At 41.6% G+C, this 26,567-nt stretch overlaps 1 protein-coding gene across 7 annotated transcripts in view; it reads right to left on the reverse strand.

The window, feature by feature from the left end:
* Positions 1–26,567, reverse strand: part of Pld5 (phospholipase D family member 5) — a 316,954-nt gene that overhangs the window by 11,799 nt on the left and 278,588 nt on the right. For all 7 annotated transcript variants that reach the window (XM_052737721.1, XM_052737725.1, XM_052737727.1 and 4 more), the window contains 3 exons: positions 23,632–23,829; positions 5,702–5,838; positions 1,544–1,712 (listed from right to left, as the gene is read on the reverse strand). In XM_052737721.1, the coding sequence (XP_052593681.1) occupies positions 1,544–1,712; positions 5,702–5,838; positions 23,632–23,829 (504 nt within the window). The remainder of the gene's footprint in view (positions 1–1,543; positions 1,713–5,701; positions 5,839–23,631; positions 23,830–26,567) is intronic.

The following is a 26,567-nucleotide window of genomic DNA, read 5'->3' on the forward strand; positions in this document are numbered from 1 at the left end:
AAACTCCTAGACATGGGGGTGTCTGCTTCAGTTTTAAAAATTAAAGTTAAGTACAGAGTTGTACAGAGATAGAGACAGAAATTCTGGGGTCCCCTATATGGGAAGAAAGGAAAACAGGTAATGGTGCTGAGACTGTCGGACCAGGATCATCCTCAAGCCTATTTCTTCTGTCGCAGTGAAACACAGCTACCCTTCTGAACACACTCATAAGCCTCCCTTGTCTTCTGGTGTCACCCTGCAGGTGATGTCTGTGATGGGACAAAAGCTGAGAGGATGCCACCACCTGTAGGTCTAACCATCAAGTCTCCCACTCCTCGCTGTTTGTCTCTGGGATATCGAGGGTCAGGGATAAGCTGGAAGTTGTGATTCAAGATGGATACTTCAGGGACCCTGCCATCAGGTGTCAACAGATGCCTCAGGAAGCACAGGGCCTGTTTTAGAGTGGAGTCTCAGCACACAGCTGTTGAATGCACAGGGGCTTGGTTTGAAAACTGACGACAAAGGGATTGGTAGTCATCAGTCAGCTGAAGGAAGAGTGCTGTAGGCCGAGGAAATAGCACCCACAAAGGTCCTGAGGGGAGAGGGCAAGGAAAATCAAAGGGGAGCCTGAGAGTTGTTAGCACATTTCATGGGTACTGTGGTTTGAACGGAAAATGTCTCCCATAGGCTCATGTGATTGAACACTTAGTCTCGCAGGTGGTGATATTTTTGGGAGGATGTTGGACCTACCTGAAGAAGTAGGTCTATGGGCAGGGGTGGGACTTACAGGTTATATACTGTCCCTAATAACAGCCCAAGGTCTGTCCTTCCTGATAGGCCAAGATGTAACAGGTGAAACTGTCAACTCATGCCAGCAAGGCACAAGTCCCAGTCACTGTGAAACTGTGGGCTCAAATCAATCCTGCCTCCCTTCCATCACTTCCTGTCAGATACTTCATCATGATGATGAGAAAAGGGGGTTATTAGCAGCTCCCCACCTTGCCTTCTCTGGGCGTCCAGAGGCGGATGAGCACGTGACATAGAGATTGGAACAAGCCCAGGGGGCTGGGCTGGTGGAATGGTGTGCAGGGTCAGCATGTATTGATGGATGTTTCGACTCTTTGTGAATGTTACAAATAAGATTAGTAGGTGAATGAAGTGGTTCCAATAAAGTGTGTCCTTGAAGGGGCTGAGGAGATGACTCGGAGGGTAAACTGCTCGCTGGGCACACATGAGAACCTGAGTTTGGATTCCTGGCATCCACATAAAGCTTGGCAGGCAGCTGTCTATAAGATTAGTGATGGGGGTAGATGGAGACAGGTGGCCCCTGAGCTTGGTGGCTAGCCAGTCTAGCCAAGTCAGTGAGCTCCAGGTTTGGTGAGAGACCCTGTCTCAAAAACAAAACAAAACAGGTAGAGAGCAACTGAGGAGGACATTTGATGCTGACCTCTGGCCTCTACGTCCCCCTCCCCCACCGTGTGTGTGGTGTGTGCCAACAGCTTTGGTAGACATGCGAAGGGAATAAGCCCTTTTTGTTTAATAACGCAGGCAATAAAACACTTACAACTTTCAAGCTGCAGTTGGCTATTTCGGTGCAAATAGCTTTAAGAGACGAAATGAAGTTAAATGTGAGGGGGTCGGTCTCCTTCCAGAAGCTAATGAGGAGCCGGACTTTAACGCTTCGTAACACCAAAGCTTCTCTTATTTTCCCATCCAAATCTGGCCAGTATGTCCTGCAGAGAACAAAGAAAGAAAACTAGTTGAGAAATACATTTTACTCGACAGCAGAACGCGTTGCTGTTTCTTTGTGTGTTGCTTTATTCTGAAACATGTCAACCATCTTGTAGGATAGATTGATGACACAGGCCTTTGGAAGTAGCTATCAAGAAGAGGTGATATATTTCTGGGACCTCCTAATAGAAGGTTTTATACAAGGCCCATATATAGACCTGATAGAAGGTCTCAGGTCCATGGGGTGAAGCTATGTGGAGCCAGTGTGAAGATGGACTGACCACCCTGGGTTGTCCTCAGTTTACCTCCAGTGCTTTCCAGACCCCACTATGGTGTGAGCATCTACCTTTGGGCAGAATTAGCTGTGAGTCCTGCACACTTCCTCCTGGATGTCACACCAGCTTATGTTCTTCAATGTCATCCCTCACTCCCCAATGAACTTCCACTCTGCTTATCTGAGCTGTCCACTGCTCTTATCTCCAGGTTGTCTTTATCACCATCTGTCCAGCCCTAGCCACCCACAGCTCCCCTCCCTCCTTCCCCTGGGCTGGACACTGGGAATCCTCCATCAGGCCACAGCTTCCTCTGCCGTCTAAGCCTCTTCCCACGCCAATTCTTCTGGAGGACGCAGTTTCTCAGCTCTTGCCATGTGTTTCTATTGCCACGTGGTCCCTGGGCTGAAGGTGTGTGTGCATGTGGCCTTCTGTTCCACCCGTCCCCCATCACGTCGTTTCAGAGGTGTCAGGCCACGTTATTGGGAACTGTGGCCTGTTAGTGCTGTAACCATGGCATCTCCAGGAGGCTGTTCTCTGTCTGACCCTCTCTCTATCTGATCCTCCTGCCCTCAAAGCTCCCTTTTCTTAGTCACATGAAGCCTGACCTTTATTCCTGATGGGATCTATGATCCCCCAAATTCTGGCTCCTTTAGCTCCTCCTGGTCTCTTTTGCCTGGACAACCCAATTCCGGTTATGACCACCTGCAGGCCACGTGTCCCTCTACCTTCCTCTTGATCTTCGCATGACCTAAATCCCGGGTGGTACTAGAATGCTCTGTCAATTTCTAGGGACTACCAGGAATGGTCACCTCAGCCTTGTACTCTAAATTGATCCTTTACCACAGTTCTTTTCTCTGTCAAACTCACCTCTGCAGCCACCAACATGACTGCCTAAAAACGGGTGTGGTCCTGTTACTCCTTCCATTAAAGCACCAAAGCCTCCCCAAATCATGAGACTCTCTAGTGAGCAGCCTCCCGGTACCCCCTTGCTCCCCATCCCTGCTTCCTCTCCAGTGTGGTTTATCACTGCCTCATCTTGGCTCTGTGATCCAGCATTGAACCTGGCTGGCCTTTTTCTCCACCCAAAGTTTGCTCACACTGTCCCCTTTAACTGGAACAACCCCCTTTCCCATGCCCCACCATTTCTTGTCTACTTCATGAATGCTTTATGATGTAATTTACATAGGACTTGCTCAATATGCTTCCTCTAATTCTGGCATGGCATTGTGGGTGCCTTTCAGTGTACTGTTTTCTGTAAACCCCTTCAGTCCCATTCATGCATCTGTGTTCTAATAATCTTCCCTGTGCCTCTCTGCCCACTTCAGATAGCATTCCAGGGACCATATGCATTCACACTGTAATCATAAATGCACATATCTCAGCAGACAATTGTTAAATGTATACATGAATGAAGGCTGTTATTATAGTAATTTCCTGTTATCCATGGGGATCTTCCAGAGACTCCCAGAGAAGGCTTGGAAAACTTCAGATACTACTGGACACTACATGTTCCCTGCTTGTTCTTCAATGTGCAGACTCAGCAAATAAGGTATTGGCAATAATAACTAATAAGGTAGAACAATTTTAGTAATATAATACACTAAAATAAAACTTATTTAAAACTCATAAATTGATTTTTTAAATAGTGTTTTATTACTTCCTTGAGAATTTCATACAATATATTTTGATGATATTCATTCCCCTCCACAAATTGCTTTTCCCCCCCCCAGAACTTTCCATTTGATATTTTTAGAATGTGGTTAAACTGCAGGAGGGGAGGATTACTGAACCTCGACATGTTCACTTGTCCTTCACACATGTACCTATTTCCTTCTGAAAGATGCATTTCACATGACTGAAGAGTCAAATCAGGAGCAACTCCAAATCGAGACCTAATCAGTGAATCCCGGAAAGAAAGAGCATTTGTTGGCTCTGGCAGGAACAAGTGAAATTGGGCTTTCCATTTTTTAAATGTAATGTTAAAAATAATTTTTTAGGTTAGCATCCAAGGTAATAAATAGGTTTCGCCATGCCATCTTCATATCTATCTGCCATCGTGCCTTGCTCTCATTCGTTAGTTTTGGTGGTCACTGTTGGTTTGTGGCATGGGGGAATGAACCCAGAGCCTTGCAAACATTAGGCAAATGCGCTCTGAGCTTCGTATTTTTCTTTGGTGCCTTTTTGTTTAGAAAGCTGAACGTATAGGCTTGAAATTTGATTTGTTTCTGTCCATGTCCTGTATGTAGTCCCAGTAAGCTTATTTATTTGCTGAGCTGGGCTTGGTGGAAACTTTCTTTGGTCTGTTGACTCTCTCTATATGTTTCTGTTTTTTTTTTTAATTCATTTTTTTTAAGATTAGCTCCCGAAACAATAAGTTTCAGAAGAAGTATTTGAACAACAGCCAGAATGATAAATAACTAAGGTATGAGCTTTCAGATTGGTCTCTGGCTCTTTAAACATCTTTACATTTTTCCCTACTTGTAAGATTTTTGTTTCTTTGAGACAAGGTTTCACCCTGTAGCCTAGCCTGGATTTAAACAATGTAGCCTTGGATGATCTTGAATTCCCTCCCGTCTCAGCCTCCCCAAATATGAGAATACAGGTGTGTACCACCAGACACCACAGCCACCGCCCCCAGACTATGAAAGACCCCAGTTTTGCCCATGGGAGTCTATGGGACAGTTTTGTTAGTCTTGAGACATCATCATCCTAGAACCCCATAAACTTAGTCCCTCATCCTCCTTGGTAATGGGATAGCCAAGCATAAGATGCTAGGTTTCCGGAGGAAAGCTGACATCTAAAATTTAGTCTAAAGCCAAACGAACAGGAGGTATAGGAATGATGGGGAAGTGTGTGGGAAAATCCATGAACATTCAAAAGATTCACAATGTCTTAAAGTAGCTCTGTCTTAATAACATGCCTCTTACAGCTCGAAATGTTTTCCCACTGTCGTGAAGCAACCCATTTCTGGCAGTTTTTTTGCAATCTTAAAGTCATTTGCATAAAGATGCTACATATTATGCATATGTGGGATTGGCAAGATGAAAAATTTTCAAGTAATACACGGCACACTTAATCGTTTAAGCTCACTAAATGGCTATTTTGAAATTATACTTTTCCCAGAATGATGAAGGTCTTCATTTGCAGTCAGAAATGTGCATTTTGGAAAGTGTTTCCTGTTTAAACTAATTATTGAAAACACTGACAAGCACGGAAAGTTCTGTCCTTGCAGCAAGCAAGCAAAAGAGGGAATCCTGGGTGTGGTCCCACATTATGTGTGAGTATTCTCCTGAAAGCTTTGTCATATGTTCTGCCCCTGAATCATTTCCAAGTTACTATGTGATCCAACTGGGGAACTGAGAAGTTATCCACTGTAAAGATACTCTTCTTCTCATACGGAAGGGTACACAGTCTGAGAACATGTATTTTAAAATTCCCTTCTCCTTCACATTGAGGGCACAGAAGGAAATGTTTTTCTGTTTAGGTAATTTTCAAAGTGGAGTTTACTCAATCTTCTTTCTGAGATTGCTCTCATGCCTGTAGGATAAACTAGTGAGGTACTCCTGCAGAGTGAGACCCCGAGCCTTTAAATTGGACCCACTTGGGGAAGAAATGCATGATGGACAAATTGTAGATGCACAACTACAGCATGACATGCACATCTTGGAGCCCAGAGGCCTGAGCACCCCCATAGTGCAGGTTGGAAAGTTCCTGACCTTTTTGTGCTCGTACTGGATATAGGCAGGTAGTCCGTGACAGCAATGTACACGTACTGCTTGGCATCATCAATCACGCTGTAGATGGCGTCAATGTCAAAGCTTCTGTTTTTAGGACAGAAGAGTTTGGGAGAATTCTGTGAAGATACAAAACCCGAGATGTTAGAGTCGAATTGTAGGCATCTGTGGATTTAAATTTTTTTGTGTGTGTTGGTAGGTCTTGGTTTATCGTTAATTACATGATATGTAAACCTCCTGTCTGTTTTTCCTCCCTCCCTCCCCCCTCTTTCTCTCCCTCCCCCTTCCTCCCCTCCCTCTCTCTCCCTCTCTCTCTCTTTCTCTCTTTCTCTCTTTCTCTCTCTCTCTCTCTCTCTCTCTCTCTCTCTCTCTCTCTCTTTCTTTCTTTCTTTCTTTCTTTCTTTCTTTCTTTCTTTCTTTCTGGCTTTTTGAGACAGGGTTTCTCTGTGTAGCTTTGGTTGTCCTGGAACTAGCACTGTAGACCAGGCTGGCCTTGAACTTACAGAGATCCACCTGCCTTTGCCATGTACCACCACTACCCGGTTTCCTTTCTTTATCTTGATCAGTTTACAACAAAACTAGTTTGGGTTTTATCAAAGCTGAGGCAGGATATGCCTCAAGCCCTTGAAGTCTGTCCCAGAAGGGAAATTTTGTTTTCCATGCACATCTTGCTACTGTGAGAGCAACCTACCTCAGTCTTATGTGATTCTAGGATTCTCTCCTGTTGCATGTGGCTGAGGATTTTCATAAGTATTATTTACAGACTTATATACACATAGAGAGAGCAATTTATTCTAGAAGTCATTTCATCTGAGAAGTGATGTTGGCCCTAAAAATATCCAAGACACAAATCTAATAGTCTTATTTTTCTGGATCTTTCATAGAGTTGGGAAGAGGAGTGCTGACTGTAGAGATCATCTATAACCTTCCAAGGAAAATCCAAGTTACTGTGATGCCCAAACCCATCAAGAGAGTCAGAGAAGAAAGATATTGTGCCAGACATCAGCAAAATGAGAAAAGAGGCAAATGATGCTGGAGGTATGTTTCTCATGTCTGAACTTTCTTATAAAAATAGGTTGTTTTTAGATGCAGTTGGCATAGAAAGGGGAAGATATTCTTCAGAATCTTCATTGTTTTCCCAGTGGGGAGGGTTAGAAAGAGCATCTCCTATAAGTGCTGCCTTTTTCTGACAAGCAGTTCCCTGTGGGAAGCGGTGGGTGCACAAAAGAGAGGATAAAGGTTTCTGGAACTGTCTGGAATGAATGGCACCACGGGACAATAAGAGTTCCCAAGTCATTTGTCCCCAGTGCCTTAACCTGCATTGGTGGCAATCTCGCCCTATTACATGGTTCACAGAATGAAGGTACTGGGATGAACATCTCCCCACAGAAGGAGCAAAGTGGCTATGTAGGGGCATATTAAGGGTAAATACTTTCCAGGCATCCCTGCCCGGAAAGTTCTTGTGATGGCTAATAGTGATTGTCAACTGGCTAATAGTGATTGTTAACTCAACAGGCTCTAGAATCATTGAAGAGATGAGCCCATGGGCATGATTCTGAGAGAATGCTTAGATCAGGTAAACTGAGGTGGAAAGACCCACCTTTACTGTGGGTGGCAGTATTCTATGGACTGGAGTCCTGAACCGCATAAAAAGAGAAGGCAAGCTGAGCACCAGCATTCAGCTTTCAGCATTCAGCTTCCGCTGTTTCCCAACTGCAGATGTGATGTGAGCCGAATAAACCCTCCCTCCAGCAAGTTGCCTTCCTAAGATATGTGGACCCAGCAGTGAGAAAGATGAGCAAGAAAGTCTTGGCCAGCAATAGGCAAGGTATACTTTGGATTAGTTATTTTGCTTTTTGAAGGAAGATAAACTTCCATTCTTTAGTGGGAAAAATGCATTCAAATGCTCTTCCTAACCCATTGCCTTGTCTCCATGACATTTAACAAATGGATCCATGTGGCTTTCAGGATGAAGTCCTGTCTGGGGATGAGTACCCCTGGCTGTTATTCTGCCCCCCCACCCCCATGTCCCCAGCCTATGGCTGTGTCCTCATCACCTCTGCTTCCTGACATTTGCTCCACTGGGACCTTGGGTGACATGCTTCCCTGCTTGTCCTACTGGATCTCTCTCTAAATTCCAGCTCAGATACATGTCTTCCATGAAACATTTTCTTTCTTTCTTAGATCTTCAGATGGAGGCTGCCTCTGGGCTCCTAGGCTGCATGTTTCTTTTTCTTTCTTATCAACTCCCTCCCTCTTTTATTTTCTCCATCTCTCCATCCCTGGGAATGGTGGGAACCAGAGCTTTCCTTAGGCTAGGCAAGCACTTTACCACTGAGCTGCATCCCCAGGGCCAGCCTCACCATTTCAGTCATGCTGTGCCAGGGCATTGAGTCACACTGCTGCACAACCCTTCCCACAATCCACCTCCAGAGTTTACCCTCTACCTTATTTAGCACATTTGGAGATATAATTGCTTGCACTTGCCTCTCTGTCAGCTAGACTGTTTCGAGCATGATTTTAGGGGTTGTGTTTTATTCATTTTCCTATATCATTAAAATCATATTTTCAAATGATTTAATTTTCTCAGCCTGTTTGGTCTGTCTTAGACATAGCTCGGGGTGCCACGGAGCAGCTGAGGAACTGCTCTCTGGACAGGTCCCTGGGCTCTGAAGCGTGTCCAAACACTCATGGTTTTGTTTTAGTTAAGAACTTTCCGAGTTTTGTCCTGGGATCCCAAACTGGGCTTTGCTACTAGAGAGAAGCATATTTAGGTGGGGAATGGTTGGGGCCTATTGTGCCCTGATGTCAGGGGGAGAGTGAGAGCTCTTGTGATTTAGGCCAGATTCCACACTTAAGAGTCCAAGAACATTAACATACACTATCTACTTTTAGTCTCCCTTACTTCTCGCCTTTACCCTCCACCCCACCCCCTGTGTCTCCCCCTCTCCCTTCCTGCCTTTCATGAGACAGAGTCTCACTGGGTAACCTCAGTTGTCCTGAAGTTTCTATGTAACCCAGGCTGACCCTAGATTAGTAGCAATCCTCCAGCCTCTGTCTCCAAGTTCTGGGATCACAAGCATCACTAGGCATGGCTAGTCTGCTTCTTAATAAAGTGAGTAAGATTCTCACCCTCTCACTGTAGTGGGCAGCCATTCCAGCTTTGATCTGGAAGTTCCAACCCCCATTGAGACTTCGGCAACTGTCACGCCTACAAGGCGGGGCCAAGGGAGGCGCCTGGGGACCCGAGATCTGGATCGGTGTGCGCTCTTTCTGTTGCGGGACCCTGGATAGTGGAGGTGGACCAGAGAACAGAGCTCCAGAGAACACCGCTGGACTGTGATAAAACTTCCCCAGACCCCGCGACCTACCTATCCCTTAATTTGTAAGTTATGCCATTAAATAAATCTCCCTTTAACTATGTGGAGTGGCCTTAATAATTTCACCAATATCTGGCGCTCATGTGGGGCAAATTCCAAAGGCCTGGGTGGCTCCCACCCTCAGCCTCCTCCCCGGCTAGCGGGTACCTAAACCCGCCTGCAAAGTTCCATATAACCAGTGAACGCCTACACGGTTCCATTCCCTAAAAAGGGAGCAGCTAGTCCAGTCTCAGCTCCCTAGCTTAGCCCCAAGACCAGCGAAAGAGGCACTCCCCAGCTTCCTGAGTGCCGGTGCCGGCTCCGGCTTCCGCCATCTTGACTCCAGCGAGCTTCAGTCAGCCAAGATCACCAGCAGGCCCTGGTTTGGAGCTGTACCAACGCCACCTGCTGGCTGAAAAGTGCTACTACACCCCCCAAAACCACGAAAGGTAAGCATATTGTTTCAAGTAAAAGTACCTGATAATTTTACACCTTAAAATTGACTAACAAATTTTGAGTAATTCTTGTAATATGGCTGACAACATTACCTCACAAGAATTCGAAAACCTTTTTGCCTGTATGATGAATGACATCTCCTGGAAATATACGACCTTCCTAAGGCATATCTGGCCTGTACCATTTTGGCATTCATTGTAATAACCCACACAGTGTTCAAACACTGGTTTAATAACAAGAACAAAGATGAGTCATTATTGGGACTGATACAGGCTTTAAGCGAGAGCAATGAAGGCTTACAGAAAAAGATTCTGTCTCTGGAATCTGCTTTAATGGATAGCAATGAGACCTTAGAGAAAAAGATTCTTTCTCTGGAATCTACTAACCAGGATTTACAGGCTTTCAAAACTAACAATGAAGGCTTACAGAAAAAGATTCTATCTCTGGAATCTGCTTTAACGGATAGCAATGAGGCCTTAGAGAAAAAGATTCTTTCTCTGGAATCTGCTGATCAGGATTTACAAAACAGGCTTGTACCAAAAATTGATCTTATTGATAATAAATGTGAATATTTAGTGGACAGAACACTAACTCTCCAGACACTATATAAGGAAGAAAGATTATCATTAATTGATAAGATAAGGTCCATGGAATCATGTGTTTCTGAGGAACATAAAAACTTCTATGATTCCATGAGAAATCTGGAGTCCCTTGCCAGAGAGGAGGCTCACTCCATAGAACAGACCCTTGGTGCTCGTTTGCAGGCCTTAGAAGAAACTCTCAGTAAACATGACAAGGGACCTAATAAGCAAAAGGGCAAGACCATAGAGGTTGTAACATCTCCAAATGGCTCTCACACAATGGCTTATCCTGTTATCATCCATGAGAAGCCAGAGGATGACACACACCCCGAGCCATATACTACATATACATTACAACCAATTTCAACAAGGGACTTTAAAAATATAAAGGAAGCAGTAGTTACGTATGGGATACACTCCATGTACGTAAAACAGATGTTAAATTCGTGGTCTACCTCACATAGAATCATCCCAGATGACTGGCATCAGTTAATTTCAGCTGTTCTAGAATATAGTCAGCAGCTACAGTGGAAAAGCTGGTTGAGAGAAGAGGCAAAAATTTTAGAACAACAAGGTAAACTCAGAGGTTTTGTGATCTCCCAAGATCAAATACTTGGTGAGGGATGTTTTGATGACAGGAATGTACAAGCCATTTATGATGAGCTTACAATATCCCTATGCCATACAGCAGCTCTAAATGCTTGGGAAAAAATTCCAGAACCTGGAAAACCAACTGAGGTATACACAAAGATATTTCAGGGACCGCACAAACCCTTCACTGATTTTTTACAAAGACTGAACACAGCTATAACAAGAGCTGTATCAGATAAAGAATTAAGAAAAGTATTAACTGAGTCCTTGGCATTCGACAATACTAATGCAGAATGCAGAAGAATACTTACACCATTAAAGATCAGATCAGCTCCTTTGGAAGAATGGATTCAGTATACTAATGGTGTTGAGTCTCATAACTACAGTAATGAGGCTTGGATAGGAGAGACAAATCCCAGAGGTGAAAGAAGGCCCCGTGTTACCAAATGTTTTAAATGTGGTACACCAGGTCATATAAGTTAAAAACTGTACATGGGGTACTCCTAGGAGTAATACTCCTTTTAGGAATAGCCTAAACAGGAGACCCCAACCACCTCCTGGATTATGTAGAAGGTGTGGCAAAGGCCGACATTGAACCAGTGAGTGCAGATCTAAAATAGATATACGAGGTAACCCTTTACTGGCAGGAAATGCCTCAGGGGGCCTCTTGCAGGCCCCCAAATCAAATGTAGTATGAACATTCCCAGCCACTGTGGAAGAAATTCCTCTCCAAGACAACTGAATAAACCAATGCCTAATGTAAAAATCGATACTGCAATGGATGATAAAACAACTCTGATGGGTGGATCACAGTTTACAAAGAACACTATAAAACAAATATTTTGGTAGACTTCCATAAATGATCAAAGACCAAAGCTTAGAATTCGAATTAATGACCTGGTTATGGAGGGACTGGTAGACACAGGTGCAGATGTGACTATAATTACACCAAAATCATGGCATCCAAATTCGCCTCTTCAAGAGATAGATGTCCAACTTTTAGGGATTGGCACCCTATCTCAGATAAAACAGAGTTTGAGATGGGTTGAATGCATAGGGCCAGAAGGACAGAGAGGAAGGCTGAAGCCATATGTAGCAAATGTAGCAGTAAATCTTTGGGGCCAAGATCTGTTACAACAGTGGAATACCCAGATTAAAATTCCTACACTTTCAGAAAAAGAATACAGACCAATGCATGTTTCTAGGAATAATATCATCACATGCTATAAAAATCAGTCACCAACCATTCAGGCTGTTCACAAACAGAGCACAACTGCTGTTGAACTCTCAGAAGTACCAACTGCCTTACCTTTAAAATGGCTAACTAATAAACCTGTCTGGGTTGGACAATGGCCTTTGACAAAAGACAAGCTACAAGCTTTAGAACAGCTGGTTCAAGAGCAGTTAAATGCTCAACACATTGAAGAATCTACCAGCCCTTGGAATTCTCCTGTATTTGTTATTAAAAAAAAGTCTGGTAATTGGAGAATGCTGACAGATCTGAGAGCCATTAATAAAGTAATTCAGCCAATGGGCTCCCTACAGACTGGGATGCCCTTGCCCTCTCTGCTACCTAAAGAATGGCCTATAATAGTTATTGACTTAAAAGACTGTTTCTTTACCATACCCTTACAAGAAAATGATAGAGAAAAATTTGCCTTCACAGTACCTAATTATAACAATTCTCAGCCAGTCAAGAGATATCAATGGAAGGTCCTCCCACAGGGAATGTTAAACAGCCCTACTTTGTGCCAATACTTTGTGCAGAAACCATTGGAGATAATTCGTGTAAAGTTTCCACAATCCATAATTTATCACTATATGGATGATATCCTATTAGCTGATCCAAAGTTAGATACATTAGAAAGCATGTTTGAAGAAGTAAAAAAAGTTTTGCCTTGCTGGGGACTGCAAATTGCTCCTGAAAAAATACAAAGAGAAGATTCTATTAATTACTTAGGATATAAGATAGAGCTACAAAAAATTAGACCCCAAAAGGTACAACTAAGGAGAGATCAATTGAAGACTCTTAATGATTTTCAGAAGTTATTAGGAAGCATTTCCAACTTACTGGGTATCATGGGAATACCTAAAGATGGACTAAAAAATTTGGCTAATACTCTAGAAGGGGCCAAAGAATTAAATAGTCCAAGAGAATTATCAGCCGAAGCTGAGAAGGAATTGGCTCTAGTAGAAAAGACAATTCGAGAAGCACATGTGGATCGTGTGGATCCAGAACTTAAATGCATTCTTGTCATATTCCCTTCCAGACATTCCTCAACAGGTATTTTGATGCAGAGGGAAGATATTATATTGGAATGGATATTCCTACCATGTAAACTAAATAAGAAATTAAAGACTTATATAGAAAAGATCTCTGATTTGATTCAAAAAGGTAAACTAAGACTTCGCCGGTTGACAGGAATGGACCCAGCAGAAATTGTAGTACCTTTAACTAATGAGGAAATTTCGTCACTATGGAAAGATAATGAATACTGGCAGAGAGCCTGCAGTAACTTTTTGGGAGAGATTAACAACCACTATCCCAAAAGCAAGAGAATAGAATTCATAAAGAAGACTGAATGGGACCTTCCTCACATTGTACGACAAAAGCCAATTTCTGGAGTCCTCACATTCTATACTGATGCAAATAAATCAGGGAAAGCAGGATATAAATCAGGAGACTTAAGTAAAGTGGTACAAAGTCCATACAGCTCTGTACAAAAGGCAGAACTGTATGCCATTCTTATGGTACTGATGGACTTCACAGAACCCCTCAATATAGTCACTGACTCTCAATATGCAGAGAGTTGTTTTACATATTGAAACTGCTGAATTTATTCCTGATAATACAGAATTAACTTCGTTATTCATACAATTGCAGGAAATCATCAGAAAAAGGGAACATCCTATATATATAACACATATCAGATCCCATACAGGTCTGCCTGGACCTCTAGCACAAGGTAATGATGAGATTGATCAGTTACTAATAGGTAATGTGCTAGAAGCCTCAGAATTTCATAAGAAATACCATGTAAATAACAAAGGTTTGAAGAAGGATTTCTCCATCACTTGGCAACAGGCTAAGGATATTGTGAAAAAATGTCCTACTTGTTCCCTCTATAACCAACTTCCATTACCTGCAGGGAGCAATCCAAAAGGTATACAAAGAAATGAAATTAGGCAGATGGATGTGTTTCATTTTGCAGAATTTGGAAGATTAAAGTATGTACATCATACCATTGACACCTATTCAGGATTTCAATGAGCAACTCCTATGAGTTCTGAAAAGGCTGATTCTGTGATTACGCACCTATTAGAAGTTATGGCCATCATGGGAATACCTGTACAAATTAAGACAGACAATGCCCCAGCTTATGTCTCCAATAAAATGAGACAATTCTTTGCTTATTACAATATAAAGCATGTTACAGGTATACCACACAATCCCACAGGCCAAGCAGTCATAGAAAGATCCAATTGAACTTTAAAGGATATGATAAATAAACAGCAACAGGTAACAATGACTCCTAGAAATAGATTGCATAGTGCTTTATTAACCTTGAATTTTCTCAATGCTGATGAGAAAGGAACAACAGCTGCGGAGAGACATTGGACGCAGACAAAACTCCTGAGCTAAACCAACCAGTTTATTTCAAGGATGTGCTGACCTCAGAATGGAAACCTGGATATGTTCTACGTTGGGGAGGGGTTTTGCCTTTGTTTCTGCAGGAGAAGAAAAGCTATGGATATCAACAAAATTAATAAAAATTTGATTCGAACAGGAAAAACCCCTTGATGAGGTGAAGTAAAAGATCATCTTCCAATGTGACATCTCTACAAGTTGTAAGAAAAATTTAACAATCAAGGTTGGGGTAGGGTTCTGTTTTTGTCTTTCCAGGATAATGGAAATACCCATCTTCTAAAAATCATAAGGTCTTGGATATCCGGATGTTTACAGCAGAAAGAAAGAATCTATTGGTACCAATCTACACATGGTAAAATCTTACTGTCTAACATCTATCTCTCTATCAATCTAGAAAAGTTGTGGTTCCAATTCAATTATAAGCCAAGCTGGCTTTGGAGATGGAATTGGCTCACTCCTTCTCTAAACCCAAGCACATTGCTAAAAGAAAAGTTTGAGAGATTCTTCAGTCCCATATCAGAAGAGCCCTCTGGTGTGGGACAGAAGGAAACCAATAAAAAGGGACCATTGTCTTCTAGATTCTAATTCTCTCCATGCTTACTCTTGATTTCTCAGAATTCTTTCTTACATGCTATGTCCTCTTTAAATCCAAATCTTCCATTTTGATAACAAATAAGTTTTTCTAATAGCAATCTCAGAAGTCTCCAGAAGGAAGATGGGGCCCCAACAACAACTCTACCCAATCCAGAATGATGCCATGGTAATCATCATCATACTACACTTCTTGCCAGAATTTCAGACAATCTTACCCATTACTCTAAGACTTGCTGCAGAACCTACAGTTAGTCCATCTGACTATCAGATTTAACTATCTGAGCTTTCTTACAGTACCCAACAGAGATAACATCACCCCCTAAACAGCAGGAAGCAATTCTAAGAAAACGACGTCCCTTCTCCCGTAGGTTTCATAATTCTCAGGGTTATGGATGATGGTTATAGGGTTGGGGGTGGAAGAAAATATTAAACTCAGTATTCCAAAAAAAAAAAAAGGAAAAGAAGAAATGGAATGGATAAGTATAAGATATTATGGTAGATTATTGTATGTACTAGTAAACAAGTTTAGTAAAATAGCAGCCTTAGATAATTTGCACTGTAATTTGCACTGTTATGGATTCTTATATGTTGACACAAATGTAAACTATTTTTACATTCCTGTTTAAGATAATTTGTATATTGATACAAATACAGAACTATATTTGTTATAATGTACATATATTTCTACTCTTATATGAAATATTTGTATATTGATACAAATGTAAATTTATATCTGTCATACTTTATGTAGGTTCTACTTCTGTTTAGGATATTTGGTATATTGATATATATTTAAGATTATTGTCATATTGCATATCACACTATATACTCCTACCTCTGTTATAAATATTGATATATATTTAAGATTATTGTCATATTGCATATTGCACTATATACTCCTACCTCTGTTATAAATATCTTGCGTTTGTCACAATTTTGAAGTCATTGTTCTTTACCATACATTTGCTTATAGACTGTTTACCTTGTTTACATAAAGCCTTAGTCCTTAGGTTATTTCAGTAGATAAGACTTATAGATTTATAGTCACCTATGCTTGTCATCTCTATAGTTACGTTAGTTAGGTTATCCAGATTTACAGATACATAGGTCAGATGGACAGGTAATCTTCAAACACTTCATAGACCTAGAGAATATGGCATTTAAATAACTTAGAATTCTGTTGACGTGGGACACAATTGCTCCTGGCTGCACCAATTTGATCCCGAGAGAATGTTGGGCTTCTAAGACATTTCCATTTGGAAGTTTGTCTTCTAGGCACAAAATGGCCTACTGGGCAAAGAACTGCCCTTGCCTCAACGGCTGACAGTACAAATGCAATGCTATCCTTTCTGGACAAGCAGGACACAAGGAAAGCGACCACTGTACTCTGCCAAGACAGGGTAAGATGGTCTTTCAGAATTCCTGCTTCTGAAAATGGTCTGTCAGATACTTTAGGCCTGTAGCCAATTTGAATGCACCAACAATGCTGAGAAACATTAGGTGACTGTCCAGGCTGCCAGCTGTCTCGGTCTACTCTCGCAAGATTCCCAAAAGTTGCTTGCATCCATCTGCCATTTCTCAGGTACCATTATATTCCTTCTCAGGTCTTTGATGGGATTGAAGACTAGCAGTTATAGCTACAACTTAGTAGATAGAACATATTAAGTATTAGATTCAGGTTCTTTAGGATAGGACACCTTTTGGAATGATCTTTGTAACATGCCATTTACCTATGCTCTATACTTCTCTGGATTTTAGTATGTGTTTCTTGCTTGATATTGTTTGCATTGGTTGTACTTCCATCTTATCTAGGTCATTATCCCTCATTATTCCTGGACAATATTTGATAACCATTCCTTTGTATATAGTCTTGTATTAGGTTAGAACTTTCTTATTTAGACAAAAAGGGGGAGATGTAGTGGGTAGCCATTCCAGCTTTGATCTGGAAGTTCCAACCCCCATTGAGACTTCGGCAACTGTTACGCCTACAAGGCGGGGCCAAGGGAGGCGCCTGGGGACCTGAGATCTGGATCGGTGGGCGCTCTCTCTGTTGTGGGGCCCTGGATAATGGAGGTGGACCGAGCAGAGCTCCAGAGAACACCGCTGGACTGTGATACACCTTCCCCAGACCCCGCAACCTACCTATCCCTTAATTTGTAAGTTATGTCATTAAATAAATCTCCCTTTAACTACGTGGAATGGCCTTAATAATTTCACCAATATCTCACACTGGTGTACTCTGAGGACTGAAGAGGAGAATAGCCCATTCTCTGGATGGGTCAAGGGCATGCTGTTGCTCTACCAGCAGATATTCTTAGGTGTCTGTCATGCTCCGGGCTCAGGTCTAGGCAAGTGGCATATGTCAGTGGTTAAGGTAAGCTCTGTGTACTGTGGAGCTTCATGATACTGCTTCATTGGTTGGTGTGTTTGCATATCTGTCAGCTCTTGGGCTGCACTTTTATTTATTTATTTATTTATTTATTTATTTATTTATTTATTTATTTATTTATTTATTTATTTATTTTACAGCTCTTGCCCTTTGTACCATGCACATATTTCATGCTCAGTAAGTAACTGTGAAATGAACACGAATGTACTTCATAAATTGATAAATGTTCCAAGTTTGTCTCACCCCAACCTCTATTCCTAGTTGGAGTAGCTTCATTCTAATTTTTTGTCCCCATCATTATGAGCATTAATCTGGGTTAGTCTTTCTTGAGTTCTCTTTGCCTAACACAGTGCTTGGGGCTTGGCAGGTGCTTCATGTGTCTATTAAGGGGAGGTGTGATTATTTCCACCAATGTCTTTGCATCTGGGGGGCTTAGTTCTGCCCCTATAGACAGTACAATGTCCCTTAGTTTATAACAACAAAAAAGAATGATGTACTGCTCCACTAGAATGCTAACTGGCTCCCACTGTGCAGAGAGGTGGACGCTACATTCTTCCCCTCAGCACTTCAGAGGAATGTGATAATCTTGGTGACGTGTGTTCCTTCATTGCACAGTTGAAGTAGAAGGCAAGACTATAGAGCCTGCTTTATGTTTCAGCTGCCTTTACCGATCAAGAATTCTTGAGGCACCCCGTGTCTGGCTTAATCTAGGTTTTCTCTTGGAACAGTAAGTGTTGGATGTATGCATATTTTATTTTGCATACTCAGTCAGTAGGTACTTTGTAGAGAATTTAGTAGGTTTCTAATTTACTTCACAATGGTCTCCTGGTTTTTAAAAAGGTCATGGTGTCTTTCTAGACTATATACATTGAGATAACAAAACATGGAAAGAAAACCCACAGAATAGGAGAGAAGATGTGCAAATCGTCCATTTGCCAAAGGCCTTGTACAAAGAATGTAGAACCCCCCCCTAGGAGCTCTCCCAGTGGATACTGAGTACAAATGAAAGATGTAGTCAGCACATAGCAACATTTAGAGCACACCCACTAGGAAGGTTACCGTGAGACAGAAACAAGAAGTGTTGACAGGAACATGGATATATGATGGGTGGGATTTTAGAATGGTACAACCCATTTGGAAAGCAGTTTAATAGTATCTCAAAATGATGAACAATCAGCAATTCTATTCCTAAGTATAAACCCCAAGGATCTGAAAACTCACTTAGACAGAATCTTGGATATGAATGTTCACAGGGGACATGTATACAAGAGCTCTAATATAGAAACACCAAATGTCTATTAACCAACACACACACAAAATATTGCATATTTACAATAAAATATTATTTAGCCATAAAAAGAAGCAAAGGAACTACTGGTAAATCCATAAATCCATGCTACAACATGCTTGGATTATGCTAGGTGAAAAAAAATTCACAAAAGGCTACCTTTTGTAAAAAAACTATGTTTAGATAAAATCTCCATGAAAGGATACATACATAAAGGTCTAGATCAGAGGTTTCTAGGGCTGTGGGAGGGGAAAACAGAATGTAACTGCTAATGATTATGGCAATTCCCTTGTGGTGAAAAAAAGCATTCTGAAATGTGATGGTGCTGATGACTGCAGAGTCTTTTGGATACACCAAAGCTCATGGAACTATGAACTCTAAAAGGACTAAATTCACAGTAAATAACTTCTATCTCAATAAAGCTGCTAAAATGTAAGTATTAATAGAAAAAGGAATATGGTGTGCTACCTTTCCCCCATAGCAGCCCTGAGTTCTTTTCAGTGTCTTCCCCTCTCAACTGATACATCTCCCTGACTGACAGGCCGATGGACTGATAAAGAATAAGAAATGAAACCTGTCTCATACCTGATCAATATAAACAAACCATGAACAAATGAAACTTTGGCCTAGAAAGCAAATGTGTAGTTTTTTTTTCAAGTACATTAAGGTCTGTGAAAAGAATCTACAAGACATAAACTCCACTCTCACCCCTTTCCATCTTCTGACTTCAAATATGTGAGAATCACAATTATCCACTACCCGGGCACTAGAAGTCATATAGATAAGTCTAACCACATGCCAATTTGTGGTTCATGAGAAAACTATAAATAATTCCTATTTTTTAAATCATAACTTGAAATTTGTATTTAGTTGTAGTGAGTTAGGAATGATCAAAACTCTATATCATAACTGGAAATTTGCTCTTACTTTTAGTGAGTTGGGAATGATCAAAAGTATAATTTTAGGACTGGTGATTCTTCAAGTCTTCAGATATTCTCCACGTGTATTCAACTTAGTTTTGGGACTGTCAGCTTCCAAAAATATGATGTACTTTTTTTTTTTTTTACAACAAATATATTGAACTTAAATTAGTTTGCCTTGGCATTTGCTTGGCATATGTTACTGCAGAAGCTATGTACATTCTGGAACTTCACATCAACATTACTACCAATAAATCCAGTCTAACATTTATTTATTTATTGCTGCTTTCAAAGTATTGAGTGAGGTCCTGGGAATATAAATTATAAAGAGGGTATGCAATCTTTAGAGTCTTATAAAATTATGGGGAAAGCATAATAAACAAATAATTACAAAGCTCTGATAAATAAAAGAGTGAGAGCAAAGAGCCAGTTCTGAAGGCGGAGCTTCTCTAAGGGTTAAAAAAAAATACAGGTAAGACTCTATATCTCCTCAAAATCAGGTGTGTGTGTGTGTGTGTGTGTGTGTGTGTGTATGTGTGTGTGTGTGTGTGTGTGTGTGTATGTGTGCATATGTATGCACATGGAGATACACACACACACACACACACACACACACACACACACATTGCATATGAGTATGCTGGTTGATTTTTGTCAACTCAACACAAACCCAGACATATTTGGAAAAGGAAATCTTAATTGAAAAAAAAATCTCTTCATGAGACTGTCCTGTAGGCAACACTGTGAGGTATTGTCTTGGTGAATGATTGATGTGGGAGAACCCAGATCATTGTAGATGACGCTGTTTCTGGGCTAGTAGTCATGGAATAGTACAAGTAGGCTGAGCAAGCCATAAGGAGCAAGCCGGTAAGCAGCACTCCTCCATGGCCTCTGCATCAACTTCTGCCTCCAGGTCCCTACCTTGAGTTCCTGCCCTGACTTCCCTGGATGATGGACTACAAACTGTCAGATGAATAAGCCATTTCCTCTTCAAGTTGATTTTGATCATGGTGTTTTATCACAGCAATAGAAAGCTAACCAATACAATGAGAGAAAACATGAGATTTATCTTTCTGAATCTGGTTAATTTCATTAAATAATATCTCCAACTCCATTCATTTTCCTGAGAATGACATAATTCCATTTTTTCTTTATGGCTGAGTAAAATTCACGTATATGTGTGTGTGTACTCACTGTTTTTTTTTAAAATCCTTTCATCTGCTGAAGGGCATCTTGGCTGGTTCTACATCTTACATTCTGTGACTAGCATAGCAATAAATAAAGATCTACAAGTGTCTCTGTGGTCTGTTGACCTAAATTCCTGCCAATAGATGCTCAGGAGTGGTTCAGCTGGATCATATGGTAATTCTATTACCAGGTTTTTTGAGGAACCTCCATATTGACTTTCACAGTGGCTACACTGGTTTACATTACCAGGAGCAGTGATGTATGTGTCTCCCTTTCCCTACATCTTCACTAGCATTTTCTGTCATTTGTTTTCTTGATGATAGCCATTCTAACTTGGGTGAGATAGATTCTAAATGTAGTTTTAATTTGCAATTCCCTGATGACTAAAGATGATGATTTTTTTTCATATTTTTACTGGCCATTTGTTTTTCTTCCTCTGAATACTATCTGCTTGACTAAACTGCTCATTTATTGATTGGATGATACAGTTTTGGGGTGTTTAATTTTTGATATCTTTATAGATTATAGGTACTAATTCTCTGTCAGATAGATGGTCAAAATTGGTTTTTATTCAGTATCTGTTGGATTTAAATTAAAGGTAGAGTTGATATTATTAATGAGAAAATAAAATAATAAATCAAAGAAATGAAAATAGAAAAGAAGCATTATGTAATTTTGAATAGCTAACTACCAGAATATGTATTTTTCAGTTCATTTGCTAGCTATATCTTGGATTAAAAGTCAATATTTAAGTTTCCCTGGACTAGAGCAAAGGTGTACTGTCATTTCTAGTGAAGAGGTGTCAGAAAAGAGACCTTGTACTTTCAGTGGTTTAACTAAGGACCTGAGACTCTCTATTGTAGATATGGCAATGTTAGAATTCACAAAGGCAACACCTGCCCTTTTAAATGTGGACAAGAACCTTTATTCACTTATGTCTAAGATTCTCGTCTTAAATTTAAGCTACATGATTGTTCAAACAGTTGCTCATTCCTTCATTTATTTCTTGTTGCCTCTCTTCTATTTTTCTGGATCCTTTATGTGAGGCATCATGTACTTTGTTTCATAATGCTGCTTATGTATAGATTGGGAATACGTGCTAGCCTTTGAGTACTACTGTTATCTTAAGATGCAATGAAAACACTGCTTCTAAAGGGCTCTCTGTAATGACTCTGCTTACTGCTGCATTTTTGTAGGAGCCAGTGGGGACAAGGGCACCGTAAAAACCCCTACAGAATCAACTAACCTGGGCTCATAGGGGCTTACAAAGACCAAACTGACAATCAGGGAACCTACATGGGACCAACCGAGGCTCTCTGCAAATATGTTACAGTTGTGTAACTTGGTCTTCTTGTGAGACTCCTAATGGTGAGAGAAGAGCCTGTCTCTGACTCTGTTGCCTGCTTTTGGGACCCTGTTCCTCCTATCAGATTGCCTCATTTAGCCTTAATAGAAGAGGAAGTGCCTAGTCTCACTGCAACTTGATATACCCTGGCTGGCTGATACCCATCGGAGATCTACCCCATATCTGAAGAGAAACAAAAGAGGAGGAGTGGATGGGGGAAGGGAGGAGAAACTGGAAGGTGAGGAGGGAGGGGAAACTTTGGTTGGGATGTAAAAATCAACCAACCAACCAACCAGCAAAAAGTCCCACTGCTCCATGGAAGTCCTTCCCATTTTGGGCTGTTTACATTTATGTGAATTTGTTATTTTACACAAAAAACTTCACCGTCTTTTTGACCATCTTGTACTGTCTTCTGGACGTTCAGATTGTGCTTTTACGTGAAAAGGGTAAAAAGGATATAATTTACTGCTCTCTGATAAACGTTCTCTGGCACATAAGAGTTGCTAGCATAAATATCCTGGCACCCATTCAGGGAGAAAGAACAGCAGTCATGTAGGAACACGGTTTAGAGAAGACTTGCTGAACATCAGGATGAAGTCAGGAGTGTGATTCAGGTCCAACTCGTGAGGTCTCACCCTAGGTCAGGTGCTAATTCTTAGTGGTTCTAGAATTTGGAAAGACTGGGATCGGAGGCCTAGATATACACACTCCCAGTTCCTAGTGACAGCATGGTGGGGAGGGTAGTGGGGTGATGACAGGAAGTAAGGATGAGGTTCTAGTTTTCACCAGAGTCAGAAGACATCAGGGGTAGCCTTGTGCTGGCCTGCCCCAAGCAAATACACCAGCTCTGGCTTTGTTTGTTTTCCATACTGAGTTCCCTCAGATTTGTCTCACCAGGGTTCTACTGTTAGGGACATGTGGGAATCATGGATGAAGGACTCATCAGCTCTCAGCCCACAGAGCTTGGGCCTCAGTGGTGCTTCCCATGGGATGGACTTCGTACCACGGGAATGTGTTTAGTGTCTTCTTTTGTAAAATGGCCACAACGGGCTCTTCTGCACTCCCCTCCCATGGGCTCAGGGAATGTTCCAAAAGGAAGTGCAGAAAGATTCTAAGAGGCAGAGGTCGTGGGGACTGTAGCTCAATAGTGTCTTCTGGACATGACAGGGCTATCGTACTCATGAACTCACACAGTAGTTGTGGTTGCATGTAAGACCTACATAATAATATCAAGCCAGTCAGCTTTCCATGATATGGGAGGGATCCCAAGGACCATCTCTAGCTGAGACTATTGGCAGGTCATGGCTTCTAAGGGACAGAGAGTCAGTTTTCCTCAAAGGTGTGGTCTCTGGTATGCTGCCCATGCTATAGTCAATGGCCTTACACCCATGCCCACATGGGCAGTGCTAACTGAACTCAATGGGTTATAAGAAAAAGAGGCCATGAGATTGGGATGTGAGGGAGGTTAGGGAGGAATCTGAGGGGCTGGTATACCAACCCTTGGAAGGACAAAATTTGAGGGGCGATGAACCAGTGAGGGTGCACGACTCACCGACACAAAGGCTTGTGACTTGGTTTCGTTCAACTGGAGTTGAAGCTTCTTCTCATTGTCATACACTCCGTAGAGTCTCTTGGACCAGGTCTGAGGTACTCTGCTCTTGAATTTTAATGAGCTATATAAAGCAAATATCCTTTGTAAATCTAGGACCAGGCAGCTGCAGTTGTAGAAGATGACACCGAGTTCCTTCATCTGTGAAATTAAAATTGAGAGCATCAACATGGGGTGCAATTGATGCTGTTATTTTCAGAGAAAAAAATGCATAAGAGTGCTGTAGCAGAGACCTCTTTTTTTAATGCACTTTTTGTTATACGGAAGTATGTAGCTAGGACCACATTATAGCATATAGAAGAAATGTATCCTAAAATGTTCATATACAGGAATAGAACTTTTCCTCCCTTTTTGCATTTGGCCTTTTACAGAGACAATTTTACCAGCTACAGTTTTCCTATTGGCTTTTCACATTTTTCCCCCTCAACACCATTTTTTTTAAATGGATACTTAAGCAGCAGGACAATGACCCTCCATTGCAACATTACAGAGCGGTTGTAGTCATAGATCCTGGAGCCACACTGCCTGGAAATCGGCCCAAGTTCCGCAGTGTGAGAGCCATGTGATGTTTGAGTAATATGCTTAATCTCTGGACCTCAGTGTCCTCTTACATAAAGTGGGGGTAATAGTGTTAACCACATAGATGGAGTTGCTATAACAGACCGGTTAATACACATAAGAGCAGTGCTTACAATCATTAAAAATTATGGCAAATTGTTTTTTTTTTAAAGATTTATTTATTTATTATTTCTTATGTATACAGTATTCTGTCTGCACGTATCCCTGCAGGCCAGGAGAGGATGCCAGATCTCATTACAGATGGTTGTGAGCCACCATGTGGTTGCTGGGAATTGAACTCAGGACCTCTGGCAGAGCAGCTAGTGCTCTTAATTGCTGAGCCATCTCTCCAGCCTGGCAAATTGTTTTCTTACAAAAACGGCATGCTTCTTGACAGCAGTAGACTAACACCTGTACCAAAGAGACCATGGAAGTATTTTCTGTCCCTCTTTCCTCAGTGCATGAGAAGGAAAGTGAAGCCCACAGAGTTAAGTAAAATTACAAGTCAGAGATCAAATCGGTGGTAAATTAAGAATTTGATTGCAGGTTTTGTGAATGGTGGTCAGCTATAACCCGGCAAAGACCACAATGGCTTCCTCTGAGTCTACCATGTCTTTGTGGAAACTGTTCATTATGTCTGATTTGCTCAAAGAAACAATGTAAAATTTTGATTGGAACAGAGCAGAACACACATGTGAATGCTTTATATGACTATCTCCCAGTCAAGGGTTGTTTGGGAGACCTGGGCTCCTGAGGAACCAAAGCAGGAATATAAAATTTCCTTCCCATCTATTTCTTTCTCCAGGAGAGACTGACTACCATGTAGGGATTGTATGCCCTTGTCCTCCAGGGCTACCAGTACAACATACTATGAGGGCCTTTCCATGTTCATGTATTTTGAACTGTCTTTATTTCTCTAGCTCCATGGCAACCACAAATAGATATACATAGATTGTTTAACCTGCTCAGGAACTTGTCTCTATTTTCTTGTTAATGCAAAAAATAACATGAACATCCTTGGACATATTCTTGTGTGCATCTGTACAAGTATTTCTTCAGTATTCAGTGTTACAGTCAGAGGAACACATACACTAAAGTTAAGAAAAATGAAAGGTTTCAGTGGGCAGGTAGGTCAGGCATATGCAAAGATAGTTATGACATGGGCCATCTACTCAGACCTGAATGGCTGGAGCTAAGCAGGGAGGAGAGACTGTGTATACAGGTCTAAGTGTGCAAACACCTCTTTCCAGGTGACGGGGTAGAACTACAGGGTGGGGATGTTGGATTCCCAGGGACTTTTAACCTCTGAGCCTGCTTTCCAGCACCCCACAATAACTCTTAAAATACACCCTGTGTTAGGCTCTACACCCCATTGTTTGTAGTGTGGGGAGTTCAGCAGAGGAGAGAAGGCTCCCTGACCCATATAAGGCTCCACATTCCTACTGAAGATTGAGTCTCCAGATGGATCTCAGGCTAGCCTTGTCAGGGGGTCTCTCTATGACCATCTTCAGCTTTGTTACTCCTGGACCCTTGCACCACAAAGGCTGTTCTGTTAAATTAAGGTTTCAGTATCAGGAGGCATTGGGTTGGTCTGCTGTGAGGATGTCTTGTTGAGAAAACAGCTTGTTTGCATTTCGGACTAACAGTTATTTCAGGGGCCAGACGTCCATCCAGTAGACAATATCTGACCAGCTACTGCTACCCATCCCTGAGGCTGGCACAGTCCTCAGCTCCAGACACTCAGTACAGAGTCACAGAAGAGAACTAGCATGTATTATAAAATCATGAGGCAATCTAAAATGAGCCATACTGGAGACCAACAGTCAGCAACGTTTCTTCACATAGGTGTGAATACGTGACCAAAAGCCCATCGCCACCAGAGATGTGGAAAATGGCTGCCACTGAAATTAGGTAAGCTAATTAGACTTGGGATCTCACTGAGATCAGCAGACAGCCCTCTTCTTGAGACTGAATGCAATTCTCTCCATGGATTCTGTCAAGAAGCTCAGCGGGATTCTCCTGGGAAATCAGGCAGATAAAACAGACTTTTTCATAAGCTTGTACACTACCATGTGACTAAACTTAGAGACAGGAAGAATTGTATTAGCATTGTGACCCTCAGTTTATTAGCTGTGTGGCTGTGGACAAGCTCTCCGATTTCTTTTTGTCTCTGAGAAAGGCAAAAGCCAACTGTGACACCTGGGGACCGACATGCAACCCTCAGCCATGCCTTTGTGTTTCTGAGATCTGGTTTGAGCCTTCAGCTTTCTGGGAAACAGTTTCATAGAACATTGTCACAGATAGGGCCACGCTGTGGGCAT

Source organism: Peromyscus californicus, unplaced genomic scaffold (genome assembly GCF_007827085.1).
Source record: "Peromyscus californicus insignis strain IS unplaced genomic scaffold, ASM782708v3 Scaffold_14__1_contigs__length_90479793_seg_2, whole genome shotgun sequence".
NCBI classification, from domain to species: Eukaryota; Metazoa; Chordata; class Mammalia; order Rodentia; family Cricetidae; genus Peromyscus; species Peromyscus californicus.